Source organism: Denticeps clupeoides, chromosome 5 (genome assembly GCF_900700375.1).
Source record: "Denticeps clupeoides chromosome 5, fDenClu1.1, whole genome shotgun sequence".
Lineage (NCBI taxonomy): Eukaryota > Metazoa > Chordata > Actinopteri > Clupeiformes > Denticipitidae > Denticeps > Denticeps clupeoides.
Genome location: NC_041711.1, coordinates 4,374,172 through 4,401,483, shown reverse-complemented (window position 1 = coordinate 4,401,483; position 27,312 = coordinate 4,374,172). Strand labels below are relative to the sequence as shown.

The 27,312-nt window shown below is 44.9% G+C and overlaps 1 protein-coding gene across 3 annotated transcripts in view; it reads left to right on the top strand.

Annotated features, from left to right (window-relative positions):
* Positions 1-27,312, top strand: part of vps13b (vacuolar protein sorting 13 homolog B) — a 256,357-nt gene that overhangs the window by 157,314 nt on the left and 71,731 nt on the right. For all 3 annotated transcript variants that reach the window (XM_028981926.1, XM_028981927.1, XM_028981928.1), the window contains exons 31-33: positions 9,097-9,300; positions 15,256-15,382; positions 16,364-16,507. In XM_028981926.1, the coding sequence (XP_028837759.1) occupies positions 9,097-9,300; positions 15,256-15,382; positions 16,364-16,507 (475 nt within the window). The remainder of the gene's footprint in view (positions 1-9,096; positions 9,301-15,255; positions 15,383-16,363; positions 16,508-27,312) is intronic.

The window sequence follows — 27,312 nt, the reverse complement described above, 5'->3', positions numbered from 1 at the left end:
GGACATGATATATCTTTAAATCATTTATGTACTTGCAAAACTATTCAACATTTCTGTAGCAGTAAAAGGGAAACACAACAGTAACCAAACACCAGTGGTAACAAAGTAACTAGCACAATCAAGTATATTATTAGACCTATTTACTGCGTTAAACTATGTATATAAACCTTATAATTACGAGACAAAAAATAAAAAGTATGCATTATTATTTTTACTTAAGTAAAGTACAGATACGTAAAAATTTACTTAAGTACAAATACTTTGTTACATTCCACCACTGCACTCCATGCACCTCCATTCACTCTGCTCACTAACTACACTCACTCTGTGCCACACACTCCATGCACCTCACTCCACTCAGTCACTCTGCTCACTGACTGCACAGTGTCACCCTCCACACTTTATCCTCCACTAGGCACACTCCATTCACTCTGCTACACTCCGCCTCGCTCAGTCACTCTGCTCACTAACTACACTCACGCTGCGCCACACACTCCGTGCACCTCACTCCACTCAGTCATTCTGCTCACTGACTGCACAGTGTCACCCTCCACACTTTATCCTCCACTAGGCACACTCCATTCACTCTGCTACACTCCGCCTCGCTCAGTCACTCTGCTCACTAACTACACTCACGCTGCGCCACACACTCCGTGCACCTCACTCCACTCAGTCATTCTGCTCACTGACTGCACAGTGTAACACTTCGTTCACACTGCATCCTCTACTTGTCATACTCCTTTCACTCTGCTGCACTTCATTCTGCTCAAACACTCTGGTAACTTACTACACTCACCCTGCACCACTCTACTCACTCTGCTCAACTCCACTCACTGCCACATACTCCATGCACCTCACTCCACTCTGCTCTACTCCTTGTCACTCTGCTCTGTAGCTCTGCCCACTCATTACACTCACTCTGCACAACTTTACACACTCAACTCCTGTCCCTTGTTCCATCCATTGTTTCCATCTCACTTTTGCTCAGACATAGATGCACACACACACACATACATACAATATACCCCACTGTCATCATGGCCATAAATCTGCCAAGATATGTCAGAGGCAGATTTTCCATTTTTTTTCAATGATCTCCGGTTTGAGAACTCCCTCTTCCGAGACGTCATTTTGTATAAATATACGGAGCAGTTAAAGCGGCCCAGATACGCCTCGGAATTGCAAACACTCCTCTGAGTGCTTTTCTGGGAGCCGGAATTAGCTGACAGGGGAAGCATCTGTGCTGCAGATCATTTTAATTATTTTACTCTGTACTCCTTGCTGACAAATGGATTTGGACATTATCTCATGAGAAAGTGGTTAAAGTCTCGTTGTCGCGGGCAGGTTTTGGGCTTCAGACCCGTCCCGTACTTTGGAGGGGGGGAAAAAACAAATCTTCTGATCTGAACATAAGTTCTTAATTCCATTATGCTGGGAGCTTCCAGAACCAATTTATTGTATTTTGTTTCATTTCTTTGTTTACTGAGAGGTACATTTGAATTAGTTTGAAATGTTTTGCTTTTTATTTATTTAATTTGTTTTTGAGGTTGGGGGATACAGCGCTGGGTCGACGACCTACCGTTTCTGTGATCTGGTTACATGTTTGTGCAGCTTTACTGGCTAACCTGTAGTATATGACCATCATTTAGCCAGATTTGTTTAGGAATAAAATCTCCATCCTTTATCCCCACGCGGATAAATGCCTGACATGTAATCTCACTTCTTTAAACATTTGTCAGAATATTGATTTAACATCGCCCCAATCAACTTCAAAGAGCTCCTTCCAAAAGAGTCTGCCTTTCTCCGAAAAATGGGACATCCCACAATACCCTGAGATGACACGTATGACACCAAACACAAACCAGATTGTTTAAGCGCTGGTCAGCAGTGAGGCGCTCAATCAATTATAGGAGACTGGAAAGAACCTGCAGTTGGGTGTTCGATGTTCAAGTCGTAAATCGGTACTAATTTTACAGTGTTGTAAAACACTGCCCAGCTCACAGCCCAATTTACTGTGAGAGTAAATCACAGCGAGTCTCCACTCTCTGATCAGAGGTGGGATCACGAATAGCGTGTGTGAGTCAGTAAAATGGGCGTGGTTTCTGTCAGATGTCCGCCTGAAGCCCCTTTGCCCTTCACTGATCCATTCTTCAGCCCAGTTATGATAATCTAGCATGTGCTTTTGAAATGCATGTCTGAGTCACATCTGTAAAAGTGTTTTTTTTTTTTTTTTCCTTACATCATATGTCAGTTTCTCTGATGCTGTGTCAGATGCCGTAAAAAGCGCCACGCTTGGGCGACAGTGGTTCCATTGATTCTGGGCTCTTGGTTCAAATGCTGTCAATCATGCCAGTCCGTCTGGAGATTGGCTCTAACTTCACATCTGAGGATTATTTTCCTTTAATTATGGTGTAAGTAGCATTAAAGCATGTGCCTGCTTTGTTATGCCTTGATGGAAATGATTGTAGTGCAGAACAGTCACAATCCCCTCCCACCTCTCTTAACTCGACCCGACGCTGATTATAAACTCGTATGGAATAGTCTTTTCATGTATGTGTTAGGATTCATTCAAAATGGACCCTTTCTAATTAATATGGTATGTGGATGACATCACCACAAAGTGTCTCAGCTGCGTCTGGTTCGAATAGCAATGAGGAAGTCAAGACGTCATGGCCTTCACACCTTCACATCTGAAACTCTTCCATCTTCCACCCATCGTTTACTCCTCTGGGAAGTTGAAGGCCCGTTTTTGCTCATATTTAAGGACGACGATGGCCAAAGTCTTCTGTTCATACTTGGTTGATTTAGTCCATGTCAGTGCACATTCTTTGATAAAAAAAAAAAAAAGGAAAATTTGTACATAGACAATGTTAATGACCAATAGTAGTCATTCCAACAATGATCTGTAACCACCTTCAGATAGATTGCAGAAACAAAGTCTATGCCTTTTTGCAGATGGACTCTGGTTGGCATTTTGCTTTGATGGCTTTTGGGTTTAATCACATGAACTTGGCTTCACGCTACCTGCTTCATCTGGACCTGGTATACAAAGCAGACCTTGGACAAATCAGCCTGGACAGACACATCAGAGCAGAAGCCCTGGATCATGCTGATAGCATGTGGCTGCCACTGCAGCTTGATGTAAACCACAGTGCTGTAGAGTAAACAGGCAGCAGGATCTGCTGCCTCGTCCAGATCCTGTTCCTTTTTTCATGCATGGAGATCCCAGTTCCAGCATTCTCTGATAATCACTAGGTGTGGTGTTTGAATTAGATCTTCGGGGTCGGCCAGGTTTTCGATCGTATCAGCCACACTGTGAAATGATGAGGAGCTAAACAGGGCGTAGGAATTAAAACCCTCTTGAACCCCAGAATGACTTGGAAGGGCTTCTATCTCTCGACCATCCGTGCTGGCCACATGGGCCCTCAGAGGGCCGCGGCCAATGTGCTGTGTTTACAGCCCGACTCCTTCTCTCACATAAACTCCATGGGAGATAAATGGCTGAGGCAATTAAGATGTTGAAATCGGAGTGCAAACAGGGATTTTCAGTTTACACCACCGCTCTGCAAGCAAAAAGACCCCCTTTTCCAATATCTCCAGCGCTGTGCCTGTGTTTAGCTTCTCTTTTTTTTTTTTTTTTTGCATTATTTTGTATAAATGCATTTAAGGGGTGTGGAGGTTATTAAAGTCTTATCAGCTTAAAGTGATGCCAGCTCCCCTCGAATGGTTCCCAGTGACCGTATGCTGGTAGGTGAATGATCGGTTTCTGTTGTCTGCCAGTACTTCAGGCTCCAAGCATGCACACTCACATATCCTGCCACTTATTACACCCAGACCTTCCTGCCTAGTGCATAGAGATGTTGCTGTGATCATGAATTGTATTATTTACTAATTTTGCACAGAAATCCTGCAGATTTTTCTCCAGATTTGTAAAATGTGATTAGAGCTTTTTGCAGTGGATGCAATATAAATTAAAGGCACCGAAATGCTTTTTGAATATAGATCATTGTGCCCAAAATTCTTGTCTGGGTGCATTCTTGTCCTGGAACTTTTCCCAAACTCCAAATATTTATCTCACTTTTCATTTTGACTAATTATGTAATTAAACTGGAAAAGACAATAGTCCATAATGTTGTTACATGCAAATTGAAAATGACAATTTACATTTAGTTAATATGCATACTAATTAAGCTTGTACTTGAGATGAATATCATGCTTGTATTACCTTCAGTGGCATCAACTTTTTGATAATGTTCTGATTTCGTTCTGATGCACTTTTCACAACAGCAGTTTTAGAAACTGACTATAAACCAATAGATTTAACTTCAAGTACCTGACAAAAATGCCACAAAATGGCAGCCCTCACCCAATAAAAAAATGCTGACTCACTCCCTCCGTCCGCAGCATCACTCTCTCGTCTTGTCTAAAAGACGTCTTGCAGCTCTAATTCACTGTTCTAATTACTATAATTTTAGATGCAAATTAAATGTAATTCAACTTGACTTGGGCAATAAATCTTGACAATGTTGTTACCCAGAAGTCGCGGACCGTTGGCAATTGAGAGCGGACCACCGTCAGAATGGGTTCTTAACTTACTAAGTAATTGCGAGTTTCATGTATCATAAGCCATGTGAGGTTCCCACTGGGGTGATTGAGATCCTGGCCAGAGATCCTTACCTCAGCCATGTGGGAGCGCAGCCTGGTGTTAAGACACTCAGCATTTGCCTGGCAATTTTTTATAATAAAAGAGAGAAAAAATGAAGAAATATAGCATAAAACCGACTAGAATCGGTTCACTATGTGATGTGTGAAATGAATAATTATGAAGTTTAAATTTAAATATATGTGATACATTAGTACAGTATGAGGATTTAGTATAAAGGGTCAAAAGGCTGTGTGGGAACCATTTGAAGTGACATACCTTTGTAAAGAAAGTGCATCCAAAGATCGCTTTGTCTTTTTCTCCCAGCCATCCCACCACATGTAGTCTGAAATCTAAAAAAATGCCGCAAACGCAGAAGTTACATCATTTGTGGAAGTTACGACCAGATGGGAGACTAATGAAACAGAAATACTTCATAATAATATCGTGATTAAATGAGAGGAAATAATGTCTTGCCTCGTTTTCGTCATTTCATTGTAGTTATCATGTCGTGACCAGCAGGACAACATCATTCCTCGGTGCATTGGTACTGGTAAACAGCAGACTCTGGTAACATTAGAACTTGTGTTGTATTGTAGTGGTCACCACAGTAGTACAGAAACAGCGTTGATCATATCAGGAACCTGATGCCAATGACTAGACAGTGCTTGGTTCAGTTTGGTGATGGAAATAAAATGTTCCTAAGTTTTCCCGGTATTTGTGGGTGAAAGCGGGTAAGTTCTGCCTAGCATGGTACTGGTTTGCAGAAAACCAGAAGCCTCTGGCTGTGTATGTGTTATTTACCTTGTGTGTAAGTACATGCATTAAGGGACCATTAAGAGAAACCAGTCACCAGCAGGCTGTGGTGCGTGCAGGCAGACATGTATTGCATGTGATGGCAGGGAAATGGAGTGGGAAGCAGTGTGGGCTGCTGCGAGCTCGGATTGCAGCTTTGGCTCCTGACAAGAGCCAGGAGCTTGGAAGCCTGGTATTACCCCAGTGTTTCCTGCCCCTGTGGCCGGGCGTACAGTGTACCCACCCACACTTACAAAACTGGAGGGCCGTGAACCTCCCTGCTGAGCTGAAGGCCACGTTAGTGCACATGCCTAACCTGCAGAACCTCAGCCAGATCCTCATTCCGGGTCCCACAAGCCTATTCTGCTCCAGATTGCCCTGTGGTCTTGTTTTTATTGCCTTGAACCACATTTAACCCCCCCCCCCCCCCCCCCCCCCTCGAAAAAACACACTTGGTGGAAGCAGGGCATTCCCTTCTTCACTAGGTTATAGGAGCACAAGGATGCAGGCTTATCTGGAGAAAGATTGACGCCTGTGTTGTACTGTGCGCTACAGTTTAAATGATTGATCACATGACAGGAACACGGGAAACCTGATCAGTGCTTACCAGCCAGTCCGGACCATGATTCCAACCCCCATTCTGCTCTTGTGGGTCTACTTCACTCCCCCCATTTCACTTGCAGAACATCATCAGTTATGACAGAAGACCTGCCCTGAAGGTCATAGCACAAATGTGGTACAGAGAACTAGCCCTCCTGAGCCCGTACTGTACTTAAATCCCTCATGTCGTAAATGCTGGCCGCTTAATAACATTCATGAAAACAATGAGGGATTCTTGGCTGTGTCGGTGGCGTAAAAGGCCTCTTTGTGAGGGTGCATGGGAATGTGGTGCAGGAAGTGGCCACCACTGCGCTCTTGGTGTGGAATTAAACTACTGTTCCGTACCCCCGGTGTGCCCACAAACAGGGCGGCGGGGAGGCCGCAGTACTGTATTTCAGGCCCGATATGAAATCTGTTTGGCGGAGCTAAATATGACCTCAAATTGTGTGAAGGAAGAGAATGTTTAAAATAATAGCCTCAACGCCATGAAATGCTCCCTTTTGATCGGTCTTTTATATATAGCAGGATTTTCTCATAAAAATAATGTGCTTTTGCGGTCTTTTCCTGCAATTAACGAAGGATGGAATTTAGAGCGAGAGCCAAGGCAGCTTTCTGTCACCCTCATCTGTGTAACTTATGACTTTTAATTATCTTTCAGTTTTCTATATTATTGCGGTGGCCTAGCGGTTAGGGAAGCGGAAGCACCGTCCCCAGGGCACCTGTCATGGCTGCCCACTGCTCACTAAGGGTGATTGGTTAAAAGCACAGGACACATTTCGTTGTGTGCACCGTGTGCTGTGCTGTGAATCACCCCACTCGTCTTACCACTTTCCACTCGTCTTATTCCTCCTGGGCACGCTGTGCAGTCTAAAATGTCAGAGGCATTTTCAAGCAACCCTGGTGGACAGTGAAGTTCCTCCCCTCCTCGTTCATCAGTAATAAGGGCTCGTGCATTTCCTCAGAATAGGTGAAATATGTCTTTTGATATTGAACCAGGAGCCGGTTCCACTGCCCGACTTCTGACTTGTGCCATTTATGATAACCCGGGCCTCAGGTTTGAAAAACACTACGAAATGAGATATAATGTTACAAGAGGGCAATCAGACAAATCAGACAAAATACCACCAAGAGATTCCAAAGCTGTGTGGGAAATGCGAAAGTTGGTGTGCTGTAGCTTGATGTGTCTGCAGACTGAATTAAACACCTCTGATCTCTCGAATGCACTGTTGTTGTGTTTAGATCATATTGTCATAACATTTCTTTTTGGTAATGACTTTCCTCGACTCTCCAAACGATGAGGTTGTGTATGAAAATCGCCGGTGAGGCCAATGTAAGTCACGACGGTGCCGTCGCGACGTCTGTTGGCATTTTTTGAAGTCCTTATTTATGCCATTTAATCCCTCGCTCCCATTCAGCAGGACAAATAAACGTGTCATAACCGCGCAAGTGCTGATGTCATCTACAGATGTTAAGCTTTTTGTTCCTGTGCAAGAGACGAATAAAATTGACATCATTGTGTTTTTGAGTACGCTTCCGTAAGCTTGCCACACTGCGTGAGAACTCACCCATTTTTTCAAGCTTCTGTGCACTCCTGATGCTTTATAGGTGGCTGTAACACTGGCTGGCATTTTCACCTGCTTGCTGTGCCGATACAGAACCTCGGTTTGCCATTTTGTAAATTGGTGTCTGAGGCCTAGTTTTATTTTTTGTCGTCAAAATTCATGACGAAAAATCCTTTAGATAATTTTAATGCATCCAGTCAAAGTCTGAGCAATTAATAACACCACTATTGATAAAAATATTAATGAAACACCCCCATTCCTGAGGCACTGGTGGTGGGTTTTTTTTCATTGACTAATATTAGACTAAAATGTCATCGGTTTTTGTTGACTAAAACTTTTCTAAAATAGTCATGGTTAATTTTGTCTAAAATAAGAATAAAATGCACAGTCATAAATACAACAATGGCAGATAACATGTTCAAAGTTGTGCAGAACCTCAAAGAACCTCAAAAAACTGCCCTACGGTGCACATTGTGGGTGTGGGGTCAGTTTCGGGCTCATTTTTTTTTCTGGGTCAGATCAAGTTGAGTTCATGTGGTAAGTAAGCGCTGAGGTAACATGAACTTCCTCTATAGTACCTATCCTTTTCGTATGAATTGCTAAAGGTGTTTTGCCCTTAGTCTAGAGCACGCAAAGATGGCAGGGCTTTTAAAAAGCTGTACTTGTTGGGTCTGGTTGGGTCAAATTGTGTTTGGGTGGTAGCCTAGTGGGTAAAACACTCGCCTATGAACCAGAAGGCCCAGGTTCAAACCCCACTTAGTGCCATTGTGTCCCTGTCCCTGTAACTACTGATCGTAAGTCTCTCTGGATAAGGGCATCTGGTAAACGCTGTAAATGTAAATGTTTGGTTCGGGCCAGGTCGGGCCTAACTTTACAGGCCCTTTTACATTTGAGAGTGGGGAAGTTACTGCGCCACTTACAGGTGTGGAGGGGCATTAAAATAGTGCTTGGGACGTTTTCTGCATCTTCATGTGGATACAAATATTTCACATATCCCTTCTGTGTGGACGCAGGCTTTTTTCGAATCCGAAAAAAAAACAGTTTTATGCAAAGGCTTTCTCGTGTGAACACAGTATTTTGTTAGTATTCCTCTGTAAGTGTTGGTTGTAACATGATGTGCAGTGTCTGGAGTGGGTTAGTGCCCACTCACTCATAATGGCAGGAGTGCCCCTGCATAATGGAACAAAGCGTACCTCCGGGGTTTGTGGGCAATGTGGAAATCAACAGGCCGTCTTTGTGGAAGCATGTAAATTATCCTGACAGTTTGGTCTGTGCCGTTTTGGTATCTGTTCCCTGTGTTTTGTTTGAGATGGTCCAGAAGGTATAGCACAACATCTCACTCTGGAACTTTCCACGCTAAGAGGACTGGTATGCTCTATAAAGCCTCATTGTTCTAGTACTGCTTCCTATGCTAAAATATAGTTGGATAAACATAGAACGGGGGGCTTATTAACATCCAGGCCAATACTCCCCAATTTATATCTGCCCTCCATACAGGAGAGCACTGAACCTGGGAATCTTGAGGGACCCTGGCTCCGAGGTGGAGGACCGGCAGTATCAGGTGGACCTGCAGTCCATCAACATCGGCACAGCCTGCTGGGAGCAGCTCCGTCCAGAGAAGGATGGTGGGAAAGGTGGCACGCCTGCAGAGAGCGAGAGAAACTCCCAGAATCCAGCGCTGGAATGGAACATGGCGAGCAGGTATGGAGTTGGGTCAGAAAATGTTGTCTCAATTGACTGCTCTGCATACTGTCATCATCATGTCAAGAGATGGCCATTGTCATAAGTTAAGAAAATGCAAGTTTTATATGTAGGAACTCTTTATGAAACCAGAAACTTTCCCTATTGGTTAAGCTGTCATCACACTAAAAGTTCACTGTTTTCTTTTACAACATGGCCTTGTGTTTGTTCATTCACAGTTTTGGTTTTGTTCTGTAGTGTAGAATGTAATAGCATCAAAATAGCATCAAACCCAGACAGCATCAGAGTTGCGGGGAGAAATATTGCTGAACCTGACAGAATCAGACCCAACAAGTACAGCATTTTTTCTTTCTGTGAACATGCTACAAGCGCTAGACTAAGAGGGAAAGGAAATGTGTGTGTTTAAAACATCATGGCCAGAGTCTAGCCTTCGTTTCACCTCCTTAGCATCTACTTTCACACAATAATTAAAACACATCACCTGACAACAGCAGCCGAGAATTTCAAATCATTTAATAAAACTAATTTACATAATGCGAAACACTATTACCAATCACTGAAACAAATTTTCAAGCAGCGAATAGGTACTATAGACCAAATGTTTGTGTTTGCTGACTGTTCATTTACAGCGCAAGCTCAGTCGAGTTGGGTCAGGCAGTTCTGATCCCAAACATCATTCCCAATCATCACCCCACACACGCAGCCATTTACCGTACTATGGTGGATTCATGTTGACGCACTACCGTGGACCGATGGGCACTGCAGTTCTAGTCGAAACAACAGAGCTGATTTCGGCCCTGTCGTAGAATATTATAATTACCCAGCCTGTCATATTTTTTATGAAGCCGGGAGCTTAAACAAGCACAAAGTTTAACGGCCTGTTTGGCTCACCAAAGTTTTCCACTCATGTTTTGAGAAGGAGCGGTCCCAAAAATCACACAATCCCAGGCCAGAATTCCAGATTTGTTCCTCGTCAACTAAAAATAACCCCCGGCCTGATTGGGATGGAGGCAGTTTTGGTCACCAGGGCTTTCCAATGACACCGTAGAAGCCTGCAGCTTCACCTTTTTGTAGGCTGTGCTTTTACATTGTACCTGCCAAAGTAGTGGAGTCATGAAGGAAAGGTCAGAGCTGTCACTCTGCGCTATTAGACTGGATGTGGGGTTCTTGCCAGAAGACATCCAGGCGGCCGTCTTTGAAATCTTTCAGGCTCAGAGGTCACTGTTATTGAAAGGCGTTGAGCCTCATTGACTTTCTCCCCCTCCTTGCTTCTCTGTGTCCAGTAGCTTTGGCTGCCCTGCAAAGCTTTCTTGTTTTTCATCGAAGACAGGCGTCACAGCGAGGGACAGGCATAAAGGAAAGCTGCTGCCTTCCCTGCTGGTGCAGCCTGAACTTCCACACCATTTACAATTGGTGGTTAAAAATGGGTGGTCTGCTTCCTCCCACAGTAAAAACACATGCAGTTTACATGGATGAATAGTTGTTTTTGGCGGCCTGTCATCATTTTAGTTTTAGTCTAGTCTTTGTGTCAAGTTGTCATTTTTGTTTTTATTAGTCTAGTCTAGTCTGATAAATGCTCTAAATGTAGTCTAGTATCAACTTAAAGTCTGAGCATTTTAGTCTTATTTTTGTCACAATTGTCATTTTAGTTATACATTGAAATTTAGTCTCTCTTTTAAAAAAGTGATTCTGTTTAACCCAGTCAATGTACTGGAAGTACAAAACCATTTTCTTTTAGTCAAACCCTGACTGACTGTTCCTTGTCGCTGAAGATTTCAGCAATTGCGAATCAGTTTTCCATCAGCATGTGCACTTTGCGTCGCGGGATAAACGCGCTGCATCTTGTGTACACAAACATGAGCGGAGCCCAGTGACTGTTATGCTAAGTCCTGCATACAGACCACTTGTCAGGTGCACAAAACCAGTTTTGAAGCAGGTGAGAACCTGGCCAGCAGGAGCCATCTCTGCTCTTGAAGTCTGTTTTGAATTCATTGACATGCAAATGATCAGGGGGGCTGTAACCAACGGCGACAACACTATCAACTTCGAGGAGTACACAGGGCAGTGGTTGACCTTGCTGGTAAGGAAACGGACCTGTAATCAGAAGTTTGCCAAATCCAGAACTGCCAAGGTGCCACTGAGGTGCTACTGAGCAAAGTACCATCCAGTCGTGGCTGCCCACTGCTCACCAAGGGTGATTGTTAAATGCAGAGGACACAATTTGTTGTGTGCACCATGTGCTGTGCTTCAGTGTTTTACAATGACAATCACTTCACTTACTTCAGCCGCTTCGTGGTGAGTGGACACACAGCGCATTGGGCAGGGCATCTAGTCTGTCACAAACTACAGGACTACCACCTCTGCCTGCGACGGTGACCCCACCCTACCGGATGTGCTTAATTACTTTTATGCACGGTTCGACACATGGAACATTATGAATGTGAGAAAATCATCCCTCGTCCTATTGAGTTAACTCATGAAAGGCTGCTGGACCAGACAACACACCTGGAAGAAGCTCAGAGAATGTGCAGACCAGCTGGCAGATGTTCTCATCAACATGTTAAATCAAATTACCATTTCTGTCAGTAATCCACGGTCACTGCGCTCCAACCCCGCACATTGGAAATGGATTCAGGAGGATCTCCATTTTTACCAGCATGGCTGCGAAAAGAAATAAAATAATAAAAAAAAAAAAAACTCACCTTTGTCGAGTGATCTGACAGTATTACCTCAGCAGCAGTCCAAGCAATACGACACACCTCACAGAAGAGATGTAAATCTTGGCAGGTTCTGGCTCAGTTTCTATCCCTTATTTTAGTCGGGCTCAGGTCGGGGTCGAGCTCAGCAGCTTAAAATGATAGAATTTTGAGAAAAATTATTGTACACATACACATTTCCATTCTGACGTTGCTCAGAAAATCTGCCTTAATGCATGTGGAAGCCTCCCCTGATACTTTTTGAACTATTTTGTGGACAAAGTTAAAAATATTAGAGCTCTAATTACAACGCCTTTGAATGACCCATTTGCTTCATCCTCTTTCCCAACATCTATCAGTCAGTTTGAGCCAGTTTGAGTCCATCATTGAGGAAGTGATTTCAAATGTGAAATTAAAGATACTTTTATGGATCTAGGTCCCTGCATTCAGAAATTGCTTAATAGATTTCTTACCTTCAGCATTGTCCCAAACTACTTCAAACAGGCTCTAGTGCAACCAATGATAAAGAAACTCCATCTAGACACCTCCACTCCGAATAATTTTAGACCAATCTCTAAACTCCTGTTTATCTTGAAGCTCCTGAAAAAACTGGTCCTGTCCCAGTTCCAGACATATTTGGATAAGCACAAGATTCTGGAACCTTTACAGTCAGTTTTTAAAGGCCTCCATAGCATGGAGACTGCCTTGTTGAAGGTTTATAATGATTTTTTATTAGCTGCTAATTCTGGTGATTATGCCATCCTTGTACTGCTGGACCTTACAGCAGAATTTGATATGGTAGACCATAGTGTATTAATTTCCTGACTGGAGCATTGTGTGGGTATCAAAGGGACTGCACTAGAATGGTTTAGGTCCTAGTTTTTCTGTCAGCATTCTGTGACTGTACATCCTCCTGGGATCCTGTTCACTATGGGGTGCCCCAGGGCTCTGTACTTGGCCTTTTGCTGTTTTCTTTATATGCTCTCCGACTAGGAACCATTTTAAGGAAATCTGATATTTCATTCCATTTTTATGGTGATGCTATGGAAATCTACCTGCCCCTAAAACAGACACATACAAGCTTTTTAAAACCCTTACTTGACTGCCTGGATGACGTCAAAGAATGGATGGCTTTGAACTTTTTACCCTTTAATGAAAGCAAAACAGAGGTGTTAATTTTAAGCCCATTGGCACCAGCATTGCCTTAAATTCGACCTCGGTTCCCTAGAATCCTACACTAAGTCCTTAGTATGACTGGTACTAAAAAGAGAGAACACATTACCCCAGTTCTTGCGGTACTGCACTGGTTGCCGGTTCATTTTTTAATTCAATTTAAAATCTTATTGATCATTTTTGAGGCCCTAAATGGACAGACCCCATAACATAATGTTTTCAGCCAACTCCTAGATCCTTAAGATCAAGTGCTAGATAAAGATTAGTGCGAGTTACTGGCTTTAACCACCCAGTAAACTGGAATCTTTGTCCCATTCATGTCTGTAAGCTTGACGGTGATGTTGCGTATGCTTGTTGCGTATGTGTCTTCCGTAACTGCAACTCCACCATGCAAATCCACAAATTAAAGGGTAAAGTAATTGTACAATGGGATTTTTGGAACTATTGATAATACATTGTATAGAGGCTAAAATTATGGTACAGCTATGATAATTATACGTAAAATGGGCACAAACAGGATTTTTTTCCTCTCGGTCTGAATTCTACCATCCGAGTCACAAAAAAACAGTTTCAGTGTGTATAAAAAGGCCGATTTTCCCATGTTTATGATAGACTCCTGTGTGGTCGGCATGAGGCCCACGCCACTGCTGTTAAAGGCTTTTAATGGCACTCGAATGCAGGCCTTCCTGCCTCATAATTTATCCCAACCAGTAGCTCTTGTGCTGCCCTGATGGATATGACACACGGAGAGCAGAGGCGCTGTGCGGGGAAGTGAAACGTTCGCTCCGCTTTCTCTACTCCCGGCCCGTGTTGCTGTAATTACGGGAGATTTAAAGCCTTGTAGGCCGTGAAGGAGTTCACTTCACACTTCTGCCTGTGTGTGTTTGCTGGTGTACACGCCATGTTAAAGGTGCACACTGACAACAGTTCACAAACATCTCTCTTCCCTCTGCTTTGGCCCTGGGTTGATCCTCACGGTTCAGGAACTTTCCCTGTCAGTTGTGCCGATAACAGCTGCCATCTACGGCCACGCTCACGCTCTGTTGGCGAAAGGCGCCCACGGTCCGAGCACGAGCAAGAAGGACTCCACCTTCCTGCACCTTCCCAAAACCCCCAACCCTCCCGAAACCACAGTGGGAGGTCTCTTTGCACCCTGAGCGCCTTGCGTTGGCGTGAACGGTTTGGGTAAAACGAGTCGTGCTCGTGACAACAGGGGACACCTGTTCCTTGCAACAGTATACCAAACATTTCTGTCCATATGGAAACACTGCCTGGACACATCAGTAAAGCACCTAAAGGTCGTTCGGATCAGAGCCATTTACTCCCTCCTTCATGAAGGAAATAGCTGGCCTTTATCCTCAGAGGGCACATTTGGGCATGATGGGCTAATACATGATACGTGCATCACTAAAGCGGCCCTTTTTTCCCCTAATCCTTAGCCGGCTATAAATATTGGAAGCTACGCTGTTTGATTGTTTTAATAGCAACAGATGTTGCAATTAACACCGCCTTATAAAGCCGACTTGTGTATTTGCTCTATTTCTAACAAATGTTCCAACAAATGCGAGTCGATGGTGGGAATGAGCGTCGGTGAAGTGAGGAGGAGGGTTTACACTATAGGCTTGTAGTTGTGTATACATACAGCTCGGGGTGTGTTCCCACTCGAGACTTGTTGATCTTGAAGTTATTCTAGCTCGGAGCCGACATGCCTTGGTGTGTGCCCACTTACAGAAATACTTCCCAGGTTGACTGATGTGTCGTGAGAATGGGAGGTTTGGGAGAATTGGAGTGTAATGGGCATGTGAGCTTAACAAAATCAGGTGTTGAGTTTGTGTCTGTGTGTTGTAGAGCTGCATGACATGATGAAAGCATGTGATACGTGACTAATGTCTTGAACTGTGTTATATGATTGGTATGTTGAAGGAGGCACGATGCCATAAATCACAACTTATTCATCACACTAAATGCAAAGCTCATATATTCAAAATTGATTAAAAAAAGATTATTATTTAATTTACTTCTTGAGGACATTGTATACGTGTGTTATTTACCTGTCTGGTTTTCTGTGGTTTTATTTTTTGTTCAGCATAAAGAGGCACCAGGAGAGGAGGGCTATCCTGACCCCCATCCTCACCGATTTCTCGGTGCGAGTCACTGCTGCTCCGGCCATCATCTTCAGCAAACCCATCTCCCCCGAACATGGCCAGGTGGAGGTAAGTCCTGCAGCGACTGCAGTCACGTGACTTTCTTCCCCTTTTCTATATTGGTGGGGGAATCCGCTGTGAGATTTTAATATTGGCCTTTTCAGGTCGTACATGACATGACTTTGTCATGTCACCTATATACAGTACCAGTTCTGCCCGTGTTATATTATGCCGGGATCACTGCCTACAGCCTTGATAAATAAATCAGTGAAACATGCGAAGGCCAGTTCTACCAGAGTAAAAATCCCCCCGCCGGTTCTCGGATTTCGCAGTAATTATTTGCGTGCCCTCAGCCCTCTGCGTTCCCGATGTTGCTTCAGGATCAGGAAAGGAATTTGGAATTTTTACTCCAAATCAGCAATATACAGTAGAAGTTTGTTCACATGAGTTAACAGTTTTATATAATGTTGCCTTTTAGATTGACATTTTTATAGTTTTATATAGACAATGAAGATAGTAGAAAAGCACTTTTAAAGGCTAATAAATGTTTTGCCATCTTGACATTAGCTCTTGCATGCTTGTACAGCTGATGCAGTTGGCAGGGCGTTTGAATTACCGATGCTTTGATGCCTCATTCGTCCAGGCTAACCTCCCCCCTGACAATGCGTAGCAGCTAATCTGTTCTGCACAGACACACAGCACACAGTGATTTGTAACTTCCCAGAGATGGAGCCCTTCCAAGGTAGTAACACCAAGAAATTAGGAGGTGGCGCTGACCCAGAAACGAAACAAAAGTCGAAGTGGGGGAGAGCTCCTCACAGGCCAGCCACACAGTGAAGATGCAGGCCTTCCACTCTCCCACCATCCCGCTCCCTGTGTCCGGGTGAATCATGGCCAGCCTAGGGGCTTTATATCTGGGGTGTGGGATGAAGATGAGTCCCAGGATCCTGTGCCGTGTGGGGGTGGAGTTTTTTAACTTCCCTTCTCTTTTTCCCTTCTTTTTTTTTTTTTTCTTTCTCATAACCACACATCTCTCTCTATTTTCTGCAGGAGATTGTGGTGTGTGGTCATTCTCTAGAGGTGAACTTCACCACAGGACTGGACTTCTTCTTGAGTGTCACTCAGGTTCATCTGCTTCAGCAGCTGCTGCATGCAAACACCCTAGGTATTGATGCTCCTGAGAAGAAAAGCGAGGTAAATGCATGCACACGCACTCCATATTATCAGTTTACTTCACACTCAGCTTTATTCATCATTACGTGAGAACAAGTTTCAAATTAGGCTGTCATGTTGTGTCTCATTGTATAGTTCAACATCAATTAAAATCAAAATATATATTTCTGAAGGTACACAGGAATGCACACCTTGCCATGCGCCTCCATTTTACCGTGGTTGGACAGATCCATGTACACTAACCTAAAGGACCTGCCTCTGATGGGGGACAACATTTCTTTTGGGGGGGGGGGGTTAAACAGAGTTAAATATTTACTCCTGTGCAGCAACACAGATCGGCCAATCTCGCTTTAGTTTATGGTCCTCAGCTGCGACCCTGTGAGCTCCGCTCTGCTGTTTACAGAAAGGGGGGCTCGGCGCCGCTCGCGGCCGCCTCTTCACTTAATAAAGCTTTTTAATGGAATACAATATAAAAATATTTAGTGGCGGCTTGGGGAGCACAGGCATCAGGAAGGGAAAGGTTATGGTGCATTTGTAAAGAGGAACTGTTCCTGAGGGGTGGGCACAGTGGCAGGGTTATGGCCTTTTCCTAACAGAACACACACAGGGAGAAACCCACCTCTGACTTGTACTCTCTCTCTCTCTCTCACTCACTCATTCACTTGTTCTCTCACACACGGATTCAGAGTTGTGCCCCCTTTACTGTGTTACAAGTGGTCAGCTTCCAAACCAGCACCAACCAGCCACCTCGCGGCACATAACGTCATCTCCAATTTGTAGAGCTAATATTTCTTCTATTATAACAAATAAATGTGTGTGTTTATATGAGTGGTGTTAGAGCGTGGGACAGTCAGTCATTTTTCAGGAGGTGCAGTGCATCTGTTTCTGGTTTGGGAGGGATCTCGCAGCCCTCACCCCACTCGTGTAATGATTCATGCCTTGCCTCTGTTACGGGCTGCAGTTGAAGAGGTTGCTTCCCAGAGTTCACCTGGGTTCAGGGCCCGATATTTAGCGTTTCTGTTGCTCTGGGACGGGGGAGATACCCTACCTCCGGCGTCTCCCTAGCGGCCCCGTCACTTATGGATCAGACTGCAGGGCCCTCAAGTGGTGGTGGAGGGTGCTGCGTGGCTTTTTTACGCATCGTGAGTTCCACCAAACACGCTTGAGAAAAGTTGCACTGCTGAGAAGGATCAGGGAGTCTCCAGGCATCCTAAAGACTTTCTACACTGGCACTGTGGGGAGAAACCTGACACACAAGCTTACTTCATGGTTTGGTAACAGCTGTGTGCGGCAGAATGCTGCTGCAGGGCACCTCTTCCATCTGCAGGACACTTGATGGAGGCCATCAGGGTTATTAAGGACAAAACACACCTAAACAACAGCCTGTTTCAACATCTAAAATCAGGCGAAAGAAGCATCACGGCCAGGACTGAGACGCAGGAGGAGCTTCTAGCTTCGGGCCATAAGGGTGCTGAAACAGGACATGACACGACACCACACCTCACGGGGGGACAGTGGTGCCCTAGCGGTAAAGGAAGTGGCCCCGTAATCAGAAGGTTGCCGGTTCGAATCCCGATTCGCCCAGATGCCACTGAGGTGCCACTGAGCAAAGCACCGTCCCCACCCACTGCTCCCCGGGCGCCTGTCATGGCTGCCCACTGCTCACTCAGGGTGATGGGATAAATGCAGAGGAAAGATTTCACTGTGTGCACCGTGTGCTGTGCTGCTGTGTATCACATGTGACAGTCATTTCACTTTCACACCTCCCAACCCGACCATCTGAATGGTGACTGTTGTCTGTTCATTTCAGCACCACCCTGGTTATTGCACAACCAACACGCAATGTGCTTTAAGTTGGAATCTCTCTGCACTGTAACTCACTACTTTATTTACAACATTCACATCCTGCTTCACACTGCGTAGGTGCAGCATCCACAGCCACACCCAGTGATGTCTGTCTGCGTCTTATGTTCTGTTCAAACATGGCTCACCTTTCTTTCCAGCCTTATTCCTGTATTTTATTCCCTGTGTTCTGTTTGATGTAGCCAAAGCAGAGCAGTTCAGGATGCATCTCCCTGCGTGTTGTGGTGCTGTAACTATGCACCAGACGGATAAAAAACCTTGAATGTTGAATCGTGTTGTCCTGCTGAAACGGGCTGCCCTGACTCACCATGTTTTTCCACATGGAGAACGCTGCACTCCAGCAGCCCCCCTCAGACAGCTGGCTTTTATTGGGCCCTAATGAATTTGTTTTGAAGGGACGAGCGTTGTGGTGCTGCACAACTAGAGCCCAGACCATAAAAACACACACACACACACACACACTGCATGCCTACCACACAAGGGCATGCTGGGATGCGACCAGGTCCAGCTGACTGGCATCAGTGTGGCAGAAGCTGCCAACATTCCCGCCGTCTGCCATCGCTCTTCCTGTCCTGATTTGCTGCTGAAACTCCGGCCGCTCTGCCAGCTTGTAGCCAGCTGTTGCTGAATGAGTAAAACTCTCAGAAGGACCTGGAAACGGAGTGTTTGGAGCGGCTTAGTCCAGGCTGAAGTGGTTTATAAAAGCTTCTCCAGGCCTGTGTTCTCTCGCCGCGTGCAGAGACACACCTGCTTTGTCCTGTTCAGCCACCAATAGCTTGAGCCTTTGTGGCTAAATAATGTGTTACCGCAGACTACAGTAAATCTAACATTTCTTTTGTAATAAAAGTTTTGGCCTGGAGCGTACATGCAGGTTTTATATTTCGTGCACTCTGAACTGTGCAACACATATTTTTTTTTCTCTTATTTTCCTAAGCATGAATGTTTGAAATGTCCTCATCTGAAAGTTGCTCAAGAATAATAATGTAACGTAGTGGACCTCAAGCTGACTGCGCATGCATCTTCAGGCCATATCTGCTGTATAAAAAAACGACCAAATTGAGGCCAGAGCAGTATCGGGGGCCTGGTGATTATCTCTCCACGCCAAAGCTTGACGTTCTGATGTCTTCACCTAGTCTCAGCCTTCACGTTGTGTGACACCTCCACTCTCTTTTCATTTCAGCCTCGGTGAGCCTGCCTGGCCGCTTCTCCGTTCCTTTCCGTATCGTTTTACAGCCGCTTCATTACAATAGAAATTTCATGGTTCGGAGTCGGTAATAAACTCCTCATCGGAGGAGGTCTCCCAGCAGGACGTCCAGAGCTAAGAATAGCGGCAGATGCAGAGTTCTCTCTGGGCTGTGTAATCAGCAGCAGCAGCAGCAGCAGCAGCCTCCCCCGAACCTACACATTGTCCCCACATTCGCATTGTAACTTTCCCCCGTTTGAAGTCGCTCTCTTTTCATTTGCTGCCAGTGGGGTACAGCTGACGGAGCCTCGGGCCGGGGTCTGAGAGGTGGGGGTTTCTTTCCTGGGGAGGCACAGAAGGTCTGGAGTGGAAGGGGGCGGGACATGTTTTGGTGCCATGCTGAAAAACTAAGCTTGGCAGCCACCAACCGCCACAGTGACACACCTTCCCAAATATCCCAACAATGGCAACCCGGAATGTCGGAGAGAGGGAAAGTGAGAGGAAGCAGAACTGAGAGGGGATATCCGCGCCGCGGGCATCCCCGGACCTCCGTGGTTTGGAGCAGCGGCATACACGGCGCCACGCCGCGACCTCAGTGAAAAGGACCTGTTCGCGCCAGGGGAATTGCACACGCTCCGATCGCATGTACTTACCCAGTCACGCACAGTCACGCTGCGGCATCACCGGCGGCTTCACACAGACCGCCTGAGTCACAGAGGTATTCAACACGACAGGCATTCATGCGCCATACACTGACCAGAACAGAGCCCAGTGCAGCCTCACGCGATCCTCAGCGACTGTTCCGACCCCAAATTACAGACACCCCACAAAGTCCACAGCATCACTTAGACTCCATGATCATGAATTTATTTGGCTTCCATTTTCAATTCTGATTCAACCATCAAGTATCAGCCACTCAGGAATATTTGCTTTACAAGTATTGATAATAATCAAATACAAATTTCCCCAAATTCTTCTTTTCTGATGCAGATGCAGGTGTTCATTTCTAAATTAGAACAGTTTGATATTTTTCAGATCTGTACAGCTGGTTGGAATTTCATTTTGAAATCGATCTACACCCCACTCACACACCCCACTAGCTACTGTTAACACCTAATAGAAGGGGCTAAGGGTTAATGTGGGTGCTCTTTAATAACAGATGTATCTACGCATCATTGTTTACCATGGTTCTTGGCGTCTCTTTGTTGAGACGCTTTGACTTCCGTCCAGAGAGTCGGGATCGTGAGCTCTGTGTTTATGTAGATTGAGAGCTGGAGCTTTTTAAACCCTCTCAACCTGTAATGGATTGTGAGGTCAGCAGCTCCTACCCGGCACCCCAACCAGCCCCTGGCGTTGGAAGTCAAAGGTCAAAGAGACACACACAGAGGGGTACAGCTCATGTTCTGAAGTGTAAAAGTAGTATATATTGAGTGCTTGTGTGTATACAACGTTTGAACGTTTCTCCCAGTTGTCTCCTTTCACAGTGACCCAAGTGTGGAAAACCCACTTCAGATATATTGGGGAAATTCATCCAGTTTGGGATCAGGTCAGTGCTGTCAGTAGAGGTCTGTTCCCTCAGGTCATCTCTGTTTTTCTAGCTCCATGCCTGGAGAGAGCAATAATAAATACAACTGTCCACAACTGCTGCTGTTGGCGTCATTAGTCAAAGCGAATAGGCCCAGCTCATCAGAAATAGTTTCGTATTTTCGGAGCCAGCGCAGGCCTTGCCCTCATCCTCTTGTTGTGAAACAGAATCTTTGAAAAAAATTGTGTGTTTTTCTTTCGTTTCTGAGAGGTGCGTGGTGACCCCTCGTCCGAGAATCAACTGTTAATTGACAGACAGTCAAAACAATTCACCTTATACCGTCTGTAGGGCCAAACGGAGAGCCCAATCATGCCACGTTCTCCGGGTCACCTTGGTAACCCAATCTATCTGAGATCAGTAGCAGCTGAATCGGCCGCTCGTATCGGTTTGTCAAAAAAAATTGGCGTGAAACCCCAGATAAAATCAGCAAGCTCAAAATGATGTTAAAGGGAAACAAATGCAGCCTTTGAGGGCGAGCCAGCAGACCCTGGCATGACCCCAGGGCTCCGGTTTCGGCTCAGGTGAGGGGACAGTGGTGCCTCCTCCCCCAGCCAGAGCAGGAAATGGGGTCACGTACCCGGGGGAACAGTAAAAATGAAAACTGGTTCAGAGGACAGCCACTCGGCTTGGTGTTTGGTTTGATTAGCCCAGGTCGTTGGTGGAACAGGGACAGAGGGCAAGAACAACATCTTCCACCTGTATAAGCAGGATTAGGGTTTTACAATAACAGGTGAATGAATGTAGTGGGGTTTCTGTTTCCACCCTTGTTAAGATCAAGTTTCTTTTAAATGGATTCTGTCACTGTCGGGCTACAATACAGGATCTGTCGGAATTATTTTTAGAGGTAACTTCCCATTCTCTGTCCACCTTTACAGTGGTCTCTAAAAGTGAAAACCATGACCATAAATACACTTCTTCACAGAAAAGGTGTCAGATGTGCAACTCCTTAATGTTCCTGAATTTAGGGGTTCACGTTACCCTCAAATATCTGAGCAAAATAACTGTTAATTACAGAGGTAATTACAGAGGCTTGCTTTACAAATTTTTACATGCTTTTTGACATAAGTAGATAGATAGATATTTATTGTAACAATATACAGGTTCGGCAGACCAGAAGTTTTCAACAAATATAAATAAAATATAAGCAGAGTTAAAAAAAATGTAAACAAATAAGTAATTAAATAAATGATTTGTTTCTGCATGTAATTAAACATTTTATTTAGTTATATATATTTCAAATGATATAATTTTTATTTCAAATTTGGTTTTCAAGACATTGACTGCCCTCGAAATCAGTTTGATAATCAATGCCCCAATCATAATCTATCTTCAGTACAAGGAACACGCGTAAAAACCGCCGTCATCACTATGTTACAACAGCATCTCCGTTGGTATCTTGTAAAATATCATCTCTACTCGCGTTTAGCGCTCGAAACTCACGGCGTTATATTAACCATTCATATTCTCCATACGACTGCATGTACCGAACAGTGACCCCCGTAATACCCATACAGTCTCAGGCCTATTTAAAATTATTTCATATTTTGCCTCACGGAGTGTGGGTCACTCAAGTTATTTCATGTTGAACATTCAGGAGGGCGGTTAAGTGGTACTGTTACAGTGTTGTCCCCTCACCCCCTGATCCCTGTTGGGAGAACAGGCATTTTAACACTTCTCCAGGCAGCGCAGCCACATTTCAAAACAGCCGCGTCCATCAGCGCCGGGCCGCCGTCCAGCTTTAAATTAAATGAAGATTGCTTCCCCCTCCCCATCTCTCCTAATTCGGTTCCTCTAAACAACCCTCCTGCCAGGAGGGGTTGTTCGCGCGCTCCCCTCCACCACGTTTCTCCCAGAGGCCCGGCTGCAGATCACAACAGTTTCTCGGAGCGCCTGGAGGAGCCACCCGGGGCCCGTCCTCGCTGCGGCGCTCACCCCCGGTTCAACCGCCTGTTTTTCCCCTACGTTGCTGTTTCTCCACCCCGTAACTATAGCAGAACTGCAGCGGACCCGGCGCAGGGGAAGCGCGCGGCTGTTTGAAGCCACAGACGTCTTTGTTGTTTTTGCCGCGGTAGACAGCGCGTCATGGAGTCTTCCTCTTGTTTACCCAAACACTGACACGTGCATCCACCGGTGATGCCGCGCTACGAAGCGTCGCCCCTAACATCGTCTCATGCCTGATGCTCAGCTGTGAGGAAACACGTTCACACAGACACACACTTTCTCCCCAGTTGTTGTCGGGGTGCTAGTAGTCAAGCGGGTAACACACTCGCCTATGAACCAGAAGACTCAGGTTCAAACCCCACTTTTACTACCACCGTGTCCCTGAGCAAGACACTTAACCCCGAGTGTCTCCAGGGGGGACTGTCCCTGTAACTACTAAAGTTAAAAGTGAAGTGATTGTCACATGTGATACACAGCAGCACAGCACACGGTGCACACAGTGAAATTTGTCCTCTGCATTTAACCCATCACCCTGAGTGAGCAGTGGGCAGCCATGACCGGCGCCCGGGGAGCAGTGTGTGGGGACGGTGCTTTGCACAGTGGCACCTCAGTGGCACCTTGGCGGATCGGGATTCGAACCGGCAACCTTCTGATTATGGGGCCGCTTCCTTAACCACTAGGCCACCACTGCCCCACACTGATTGGATAACAGCGTCTGATAAATATTAGATTTTCTTAATTACTCAGACACAAATCTGTAACCTAAATATGAATGAGCCATTTCTTCCATCTCGTCCGAGGGGACCTGGCCCTGCCTCCTCGCTGGGTCTGCTGTCCTTCTCACCCGGTCCATCTCTTTCTGTGCTGATGGCATCTGCGCCCCTTGCATTTTGTGTGCGATTATAGATGTTTTTGGCAGCCTGTCTTGATTTTAGTTTTAGTCTAGTCTGTCCCTCTGTCTAAAATGTCTGAGAATTTTAGTCTGAATTATCCATGACTACTCTAGTATAGTTTTAGTCAACAGCTGATGACATTTTAGTCTAGTTTTAGTCAATGAAAATAGTATTTTAGTCTCTCTTTTTTTTTTTTAAGAAATGCAATTCTATTTTATCCAGGCAATAAGTACCTAGTAGCATAGATAAAAACTACATTTTCTTTTAGTCAAACACATCTTGTTACCTTATGGACTCAAGAACACACTATTCCAGTGGCCATTTTTACCCCGTGTTTTTCAACTACATATTCATTGTAAAGAAAGTACTTCCAAAGGTCGCTTTGTCATTTTCACCCCACCATCTGATAACCCGCTGCAAATATACGGAAATCTAATTAATGCTACAAATGCGTATTGAGGAAGTGACGTCATCTGTGCGGCTGGATGGGAGACACAGGAAACAGAAACACTGCATAAAAATATTAAGATGGTTAGACAAAAGGAAATAACGTCTTGTCTCGTTTTCATCAACGAAAATAAAGAGACATTTTTGAATTCTTTTTAATTTGTAAACCACATTTAATCTTGTTTTTATTTGTCAAGAATATTACATAATATAGGCATATATTTATCGTCACATGACCAGCATGACCAACACTACTGCCGAGGCCCAGATGCATTCATTGCAGGACGGAATCCTGCGGCCGCTGCCCTTTTGCGTAAAAGTATTTATGAGGATGTTTCAAATGATCTTTGTCATGTTAAAATTTCTAAACCATACTGGAGTCTGGACTTCATTTCCTTTCCTGATACGTTTTTTTTTGTTTGTTTGCTATATTGTTTTAGTAAGGCATGTGAATGACTGCATTTATTGTGGCCTTGTAATGAGTCGAGATTCACAGTGTAGTTGGGCTAACAAATCCCCTTTCAAAAATATTGCACATGCTTAACTTTTCTAAATCGGCTCATAGCTCACCAAAACTCCCTCTCTGGTGCCTCGCCTCCAGCCCTGCCTTCCTTCTTTTTTTTTTTTAGTCTTCGGTTCATTGTTGTTTTGTGTTATAAAGCATTATGCATTTTTTTCTGATGTTGCTAAAACAACAAATATTGCTTTTTTTTAGTTCTCACTGTCCTACACTACACACAAGCACATGAATTACTTAATAATTAATCTTAATTCTATTTATCAATATGAGAGCTTGTTGGTGTTTTCAAATATAAGAACAACATATTAGTTGGCTATTAATGAAAATATACAATATACACAAGGTAGGACCTGCCTCTGGACAGGTAGTTTCCGCAGACATACATTAACCATGACGTGCCGTAAAGTGTTTTGCCCAGTTAGTGCTCAACTATATTCTAGTTTCTGTTAATTATCCATCAAACACCATTGTTGCTCCAACACTGAGTTGGAAGAGGTGACTGGGTGTGTGTGAATGTGTGTATGTATGGGTGGAGGGAGACCAGGGGCCGTAAGTTAATCACTGCATTGCGCTTTGTACGCTTTGTTTTATGACTCCAGCTTTTATTATCCCGTCTTTGTTTCTCCACCACAACTTCAAGCCACAAAACAGATGAGAAACACGGGTAACCCCCCCCCCCCATTCTTTCCTTCCCAATTCCCTGCATCTTTCCTCGGGACTGGACTCCCCCTGCACTGACAGGATGACAGACGATTGGCGTGTTCTGGGATTCTGATGTGCTCTTTTAATCACTAGTAGGAGATACAGTGCCCACCCGAGGATCTGGGGAATGTGGAGCTGCTCCGATTGTTGCCGTCACCGGATGTTTCATCCAACTGTAGCATTAGCGAGGCTGGGAAACGATTCCTCGGTTGTGTCATTTCTGTTTTCACTCTGTGGGTGTTTCATGCCTTCGACTGGTTTTCAGTTGAGAAAGGTTTCAAAGCGTGACGCACATAATTTTATTTCTGTTATTTTACGTTGCAATCAAGCCTGATTTAAAGCAGGTCTTTATAACTTTATGAATTACACTTGTTTATGGTGTTGTTTAAATATGCCCGTTAAATCACACATCTGTCAGTGTGGCAGATCATTTAGAACAAATATCGCATTACAGTTCATTCCAATACAAAACAGTGGTGTCACAGTTCAGTTCAAATTTAAATAAAGGAGGAAATGCCTTTCGCTTCCATTTAGTATTTACTCTGACATTTTATAATATTTTAAATGCTTTGATTGCGGTACCAGAAATGGCAAAAGACTGCTGTACGTGAACTGTGTGTTATTATGTTCTGTCCTGAAATAGGCTGCAGTGAACAGTTAACACACATTCTGTCGGATATGCTCTAACGGAACGAGCGTGTGAAACGACAGACTCGTAATGACAGCAAATCAGATGACATTGCACCAAGCGAACTCTGGAGCGGCTCTGCTCTGCCCATGTTGGTGTGGGTTTCCTCCAGGTGCACCAGGGCATGCACCGTAGGTGATGGCTCTCAACTGGCCACAGGTCTGTGTTTCCGGTGTGCGTCCTAGGGTGACGTGGGGTAAGGCTGAGTAAAAATACTCAATATAAATACTGTGTAATAATGGCATAGTGTGTGAAAAGTGTGGAGAGTTACCGAGTGGATGGGTTCAGAGAAAAGTATATACAGGTCATCCAACACGTATATTCAGTGGCAGAAGTCACTGTCATTGTGAAACACTGCAGCACAGCACACGGTCCCACACAACGAAATGTGTCCTCTGCATTTAACCCATCGGTACCTTGATCAAAGGGACCTCAGTGGCACCTTGGCGTTTCAGGATTCAAACCTGCAACCTTCCGATTACGAGTCTGCTTCCTTACCCGCTAGGCCATATTACAGTATGGGAACGTATTGCAGCTATAAAATTCCAGTGCTAAAATATTATCAAATGTAGCATTTTCTAAAGCCGTTAGGTAAAGACATCCGAACGCGTCTCAGACTTTTCCAGGTTGATGGGGCAGGAGAGCCCTGGTAAACATGTGGATGTTTGTAGCAGTGAAGGGTTTGATTAGAGAGGAGCTCCAATCGCTCAGTGCCACGCCAGAACACACCGGCCGCTCCGCGACTCCGCCCGGAGGGGAGCGGCCTTTAAACCGCAGCCGAACAGCGCTCCCAGCCGCCCGCAGGCCGGGGTCGCGGCCCCTCGTTCAGCCTTTGTTGTGGTTGAGCAGAAGTACAGAGCAGGTTGCCTTTGTTGCCGAGGCAGAGTTCAGTTCGCTAATGCAACTCGCTTTGATGCCGGGGGCACAAAGAGAAATGACTTCATATCATAAATTCTAATTCCCCCTCCCGGCCCCCGGCCCGTCCAGAACATTAGAAAATGAAT